At 32.1% G+C, this 7,385-nt stretch overlaps 1 protein-coding gene across 1 annotated transcript; it reads left to right on the top strand.

The window, feature by feature from the left end:
- The first annotated feature begins 4,787 nt into the window (after nucleotides 1-4,787).
- LOC145568881 (dynamin-related protein 3B-like) lies at nucleotides 4,788-7,168 on the top strand. The gene is made up of 5 exons (XM_081628258.1): nucleotides 4,788-5,190; nucleotides 6,101-6,149; nucleotides 6,322-6,431; nucleotides 6,577-6,697; nucleotides 6,778-7,168. The coding sequence occupies exons 1-4, from the start codon at nucleotides 5,023-5,025 to the stop codon at nucleotides 6,580-6,582; spliced, it is 333 nt and encodes a 110-aa protein (XP_081484384.1). The 5' UTR covers nucleotides 4,788-5,022; the 3' UTR covers nucleotides 6,583-6,697; nucleotides 6,778-7,168.
- Nucleotides 7,169-7,385: the final 217 nt, after the last annotated feature.

The raw sequence follows: 7,385 nt of genomic DNA, 5'->3' as shown, positions 1-7,385 counted from the left end.
AAACCTGAACCTGCACCCGACCTAATAGTAATCGACAATCAATTTAACTCGACCCGACAACGATCCGAACACGAACTTGTACCCAATTCAATTAGGACCCGATCATGATTATAACCCAACTCAACCAATTATTATTGAATCAACCTGTAGTGACCCATAACCAGGCTTTATTTGAACCATCAATTCATCATTGTTAATCCAACATGCCATTGACCGGACTAACATGAAACTAGCTAGATATCAACACGACCTGCTTTCACCCAAATAACCCAAAACAAATTAAGCCAAATAATGATAAAACTGTAGAATTGTACAATTTGTTTAGACAATATACCAATATGTTGGCTTAACAGCATATTGGTACAATTTGTTCAGATTATATACCTCTTGTTCTCTATAACATATGGTTAATAAAATCTTCATAATTTCTGATCGAATTATGGAGTACACAAGTATATAGGTTCAACTTGACCACACTGATATTGATTTGACTTGAAATTGACGTAAAACCAAGAATGATCCAATTTAAAGATAAGACATGATAACTTGACCACCGTATTTTTATATGTATTTTATTTTAAATAAGTATTTTGTGAAATATTTAAATAATTTGAAATGAACTATTTATGGCATTTTAATTATTTACTTTTAATAAGTTTGGAAATATTTTATAAAAGAAAAGTTTTATTTAATTAATTATTTTAATAAGTTGGGAATATTTTAGGAAAGTTTTATAAAAGGAAAATTTTATAAAAGTTAACTTTTATTAGGAAAGGGATTAGTAAGGATAGAAAGGGAATTTAAGGTAGGAGGGTTTCTAGATAAAAAGGGGTACAAATATTCAACATATGGGCAAATTAAACTTTGCCCAGAGTGGAGAATACCCAAGGTAAATTTTCTCTCACTTCTCCTTTATTTTCTTTTCTTTTTCTTTCTTTTTTCCCCTTCCCCTTCCCCTTTTTGTTGTACACGGCCGGCGCCGCCACCACGCACCATCGGCCGACCACCACAACCATCGCGCGCAAGCGCCAGCAGCAACGACGACACCGACGGGCGCGACAGCAGCCCAACCGTGTCATGGTGGCTATTGCTGCCGCTTGCGACTGTCCGAAAAAAAAATATTTTTTTACTTTCTTTTGCTTTAATCCTAAATCTAATTATTAATTATGGGTTTTGTGATGATTTTCATGATGTTTGAATTAAGGTAGTATGTAAATAAATTTTCAGATTTTAATTTTAATTAAAAAGCCCCAAATTTGTAACCCTAGATTTGTAAATAATTGATTATTGAAGGAATATGATTTAGGGTGGTTTAAATCTTTAATTTGAGGGTTTTAAAGCATATTTACAACAAGTTTTAATAAATTAATATTGCTGGAAATTTTGTTAGTAAGCTAAAAATTAAGTTTTTAAAGGAAATTTTGACTACCCATTAATTAAAATTAAAGTTAGGGGTTTTTAATTAATTTTCAGCTTGTTTTAATTAAATTATGAGTGATTTAATAAGAGTATATATTGCTGGAAATTTGTGTGGAGTACATTTTAATGCCATGTTATAATTTGGATTGTAGGAGACTTCCAAGAGAGTGATTTCTTTTAGTCATGGTGATTTTAAAATCGTATTCAAAGTACGTTCGCGTACTTGGTATTTATTTGGTGATGTAGGAACATGCTAGGCTTTGAATAATTGATTCCAAATAGTATCGTAATAGTTTTTTATTGGAATTTATTATTTGGTTGATATTGGTGATTGAATTATGAAGCATGGATAGTTTGTGATGGATTATTGAATGGAAATAATTATTTTGGCATGTTGTATATGAACCACACTTTTATTATTGGCATGATAGATAGCATGTTTAATTAAACTAAATGTTTAATTTGGTTTGGAATATTTAAAGGGAATTTTATTATGGTTCATATAATTTTTATTAATGTTATAAACATGAGAAAAGAGCTATTTAAGTGTCTATGTACACGAGGAATAAATTATGTATTGGTGCCTTAGTGCACTTAAGGTATTTTTAACAGCGAGGGATAGGAATTTTGGTACATTATGCGTTTAAGATGTCTTTGACATCGAGGTAGATTTAAAAAGGGTTCAACATTAAATATTATGTGGTCACTAATTATTCAAGAATTAAATTGGTATGTTTAATTGTTTGAATAATTGTAATGTTTGATTGTATTATGGTTTGAGAGTCATCAGATCACCAAGTTTAATAATATGTAAACAACGTAAAGTGAAAGAGATTACGCACCAAAACTCTTGGAACGTATATACCTTGAATATGAACATATGCGAGGAGTTATGAGGTTTTATATTTAACCATAACTTCTACTTGGAGTACAAGACGCTATAATTTCCTTTTATTATTATGCGCGGGAATTCCGCCACTTACGATGGCACGGTTAGTTCCCGTGTTTATACTGGCACGGTTAGCTCCCGTGTTAGTACCCCTTTATTAGGGCAGGTTAGGGGGGGAACCCATTCGATGCGTAATTAATGCTAATATCAATTAGTTATTTAATTGAGAGTCATGTTGAATGTTGAATGCTTGTAAACAAGTGCAAGAAGGTAAGTTGTGTGTTGATAGGTGAAAGCATGTTAGTGTGTTTAATTACGCTTATGTACTCAGCATTGCTGATTGTGTGTCTGTATGTTTGTTTGGACTTTTCTTTATCTTGGCCCTATGATGACCTATTTTTAATGGAGAGTAGTGAAAACAAGTAAAGAGAAGGTTTTCAGGTGATGAAGCATATTCATGATGGGCATGACTGAAGAGCGAATCATGCTAGTTTCCATAAGTCTATGATGTGTTTATTGCTTTGATTGTTTCATTATATTATGCTTGTGAGACTAACGCAAAGATTTTGAGTTAGTTCGGTTTGTTAAAAGCCTACAATGGTTCAAGTTGTAGGTTGACTTTGTTTTATTTTGATTTGACTTTACTTTCGTTTGGTTGACTTTAAAGTTGAATTGTTTTGAATGTTTTTAAACGATAATCTTCCGCTGTGTGTCTTTGATAGTTGCCTTAAATTAGCCGTTTTCACGGTGGCGGTAATGTCTTAGATTTTCCTATTTTGAATTTTAAAAAGAGCAAAACAGGTATTTTAAAGGAAAGGTGTAACACCCCGATTTACTAATTAATAATAAACAAGAATTAAAGGAAAAGTAAACAACCTTTGAATAAAATTGCGGAACCATACACTTTAAATCGGAGGTATTACTGCCACACTCGACAACCTGTCAAGTGTTAAGGCTTACAAAAACCCAAAAATTACAACCCAATAAACTAGGTGAGCTATTTATACAACTTTACAAACTCGTTATAAAAACACTAATCGATCACTTGAGCTCCTTTAGCTACGATCACTTGATCAACCTGCTTAAACAATCTTGACTGCTCACCATTAAGGAAAAATTCCAAAATAGATCGTCGCAGAGCCACCATAAGAAAAAGACATGGCCGCAAACACAAATAAAAATAACACACACACGTCAGCAAAAAGCTGAGTAATCACCACATATCAAAATACAGAGAAAAATAATAAAATAATTAACATTACTAGTTCACTTAAACAATGTAGTTTAGAACTACATATACATTGTACTCTGGAAATGACCTTTGTCAGACTCAACCTCGAATAATAATACGAACCTTTACTCGACTCATCTGTCCCATAAAGTGTGCCACGCTCTTTGTTTTATATCTAGCCTTGGAGATGGGTAATTTGAATAACAAACCAACAAGTATAAAAACTTGAATACTCTCAATAACCAGAAAAAAAAAACACCTTGAACCAGACCACATACGGGTCAAATCCCAATTTAGGGGACCATAGAAAAATAAATAATATAAAAATTGTATCTCATTCTTAACCCATGATTATCATCCTTTTACCAACATATCAAGGACTAAAGTATATAACGCCGAGTCTCAAACCAAGAACAAAATAATCATTCTCAACCTTTTGGTCTCATACATCGATAAAATAATCTTTCACAAACTAATAGATAATATCTCAATAATGGCACATGTTCCCAAATTAAATAACATAACAATTCGATTCATAAATATCTCAACTCTTAGGGAAATAATACTAATAACCCAAATATAATCAAATCTCAACCCAAAAGTAATACTCCACATTAGTAACCCTAAACCTCAAAACAATACTCCCTAGAACAACAACATTAAAACCCCAGCATAATCAATTATAAACATAAAAAAAATAATACTACCACATTCAAATCCAATCAGATCATATAATATCATAATAATTAATCATATACATATACATATACAAATTTGATCACACGAATAACAATTATAAAATTTACACATAATAATAATAATAATGATAATAATAATAATAATAATAATAATAATAATAATAATAATACAGAGTACGATTAAACAAATTATAATCAAAAAATTCTAATAATTTAATACAATCACATTATAATCAAACAACCCCAAAAGATCGATAGTGTGATTACATATAATAATACAATTAAATTAATCAAACATCTCAAAAGAAGTTTGTGTGACTACCGTTTAGATAAAAAAAATAAAATAAAGGGTTGCCGAACTTGTGAATTGTACTATGGATAGCGATCCAAGACATCACGCATAGTGCTCCAAATTAATTAGCAAAATATCCAAAATTGTGAACTCATATATCCCTACTTTATAAAAAATGGAAGATTGTTCTTATGAGCAGTGGTCGGACCTTTATACCCTTGAAATTAGTTATTTACCTTATTACCCCCACAGTAATTTACACCTTCTCCATCATCCTGCATCTTTCTCTCTCCTCTCCATGTGTGTTCATCTCTGTTCACCATTATCGCTTAATCGCTTCGGCTTCAAGTTCCCCTTTAGCACTTTTAAATTTTCTCTCTCTTGAAAAGTTGATACCTATCAATTATAAGCTCCATTGAACTGCTCATTTTTACAATTTCAAAATTAAGCACATTACAAATCAAATTGGGTCCTTGAAAAGTTGATACAAGAAATGACATCAAAGAAGCATTTCGTGGTCCATCGACAGGTGACGACCACGGCAAGGAAGGGGCTACGAAAGCACAGGCGCCTGTCAAGGGGGAGGCGGCTATGGGAGGTGGGTCACTGGTGCCTCCGGCAACTCTTTCTCTCTCCTCTCTGTACAGTGCAGAAATACAAGGTATGTACTCCTGAAACAGTATTTTTAGCAAAAATTGTGGCCAAGAGTTGGTTTAGTATTGATTTATAGTCACGATTTTGCCACCAACCAGAGATAAAGTATGTTCTTTTTCTATAATCCTACAATTCAGAGAGGGAGATTGAGCATCTTCGAGAGGGAGTTGGTTTAGTATTGATTAAGACTAATTAGTTGATGACTAATTGATTATGGCTTTTTAATCGCATAGTTTAGTATTGATTTCACAACCATCAAATTTATGCTCACAAATTTGCCACCAATCAGGTCTGGGCAATTATTCATTTCGAATCGTTGAAATTTGTGAGTATAAATTTCAAGGTCGTGAAAAAAAATTGTTTGTAACTTGAAGACTGCAAATTTGAATGAATGGAATTTGAAAAGAATTATAATGCAACAATAACTTGCAAACTAAGATGAAATCTTATGACTAACCACTAAACAATACTCCTATATGACTAGATCTTAGTTTCCAAATCAATGCACAAAGGGAATTTATAGGCTCTTAGTTTTCTCATAACATTAGTGAATTATTAATTGAGATTATTGTATTCACAGAGGAATATATATATACTTCTAAGATATATCAGCTTAGCTTGTACCATCAATACTGAAATTTTCACCAAGAAAAGAGACATGTCATGGGAGAGGCTGTAGGACTTCTATACAATGCAAAAATGAAACAAGGAAATTATATATACTTAAAGCCATAAGCTTAGATACTGGAAAAAAAATTATAAAGTGATAGGGGCAAAAAATTAAAGAATGCAGCTAGCTAAATAACCACGATAACTAAAATTTAGCTTACAAAATTTCTTTTAGATGCTTATGATATATGTGCTGCAATTTCTGTAATCTCAAGTTGTAATTGTTTCTATGTTCCCATGTGCTGCAGGCTGACCAAGGAACTCTCTTGCTTAACATCCTGTCCAAATATGCTGAAGGTTTGGATTGACAAGTCATTTCTTTTATCATTGGAATTTAACTATCTGTAATTAAAATAGCAGTTATATTGTTCACACTTCACAGTATCATTGCTATCTTCTCCTGAACTTTATTTTGTTTCATTCAATTTTCTGCCCTTTAGAGACTCATACATTGGTTTGCTTATGACAGCATTTTCTTCATTGGTGGAGGGGAAAAGTGAAGAAATTTCAACCTCCGAGTTGTCTGGTGGTGCACAAATTCATTATATATTCCAGTCTATCTTTGTAAAGAGTTTGGAGGTAAGTACTCTTTCCATTGTGTGTACTGTGTCTGAAAATTTATTTGGACATTGAATTCTATGATCCCAGTTTGACTTAAATTTAATTTTAATCAACCAATTCAACAAGTACAATAACCAAAATACTAACGTCCCTTTACACACAGGGTTAATTTCACATTCGATGTGAGTGACGCCACTGGGAATCTAAGACTCACTGCTTTTGCTGAAGACTGCGAAAAACTCATTGGTCTCTCTACTTCAGACATATATGAGAAGAAATTGGCGGTAAGAAAAGAAAAAAAAAGGCAAAGGCCATATATTTCGAATTAATACTCAACAAAAACATTAACTGCATTATTGGACAGGGTGATTGGCCGGAATTTGAAGAAATAACTACCAACCTGAGGACCAAGACCATACATTTCCAAATTGCACCAACAACTTCTCTCACTAGAATCGGGGTCCTGAAATGGGCCTATCAAAGACATCTCCGACTACTAAACATGCAAAGGCTACAACACAAAACAAAAATAAATTGTGTGTCCTTAAACGACACCTTATCCTTAGCTATATATTCATATTACTTTAGTACTAGCAAAAAAAAAAAAAAAAAAAAAAAAAAAAAAGAACGTGTCCTATTAGGACACTTTTTGCAAATCATTATATATATCTGTGTACTTCGTAATACTAGGCTTAATCTAAATTTATGTGTCGTGTAAGAACTCTTTTCATGAGATCAAATAATTGTAGACACCAAATTTTGATCCCCTATTTTCCATACTTTTCTTTTTACTTTCAATTAACTAATAAATTTTGCATAATTTCATAATTATAATAACAGATTTAATTTTACTAAACAATAACCGCAATAATTGGACATAAGAGACAAATCCAAGAAATGTTTATTTATAATTTTGGAATATACAAAACCCTTACAATTTGTACTTCTAATTTACGAATAAAACACAATGTT

This window comes from Chenopodium album, chromosome 11, assembly GCF_948465745.1.
Source record: "Chenopodium album chromosome 11, dcCheAlbu1.1, whole genome shotgun sequence".
In the NCBI taxonomy this organism is placed as follows: Eukaryota; Viridiplantae; Streptophyta; class Magnoliopsida; order Caryophyllales; family Amaranthaceae; genus Chenopodium; species Chenopodium album.
This window is presented reverse-complemented; position numbering and strand designations above follow the sequence as displayed.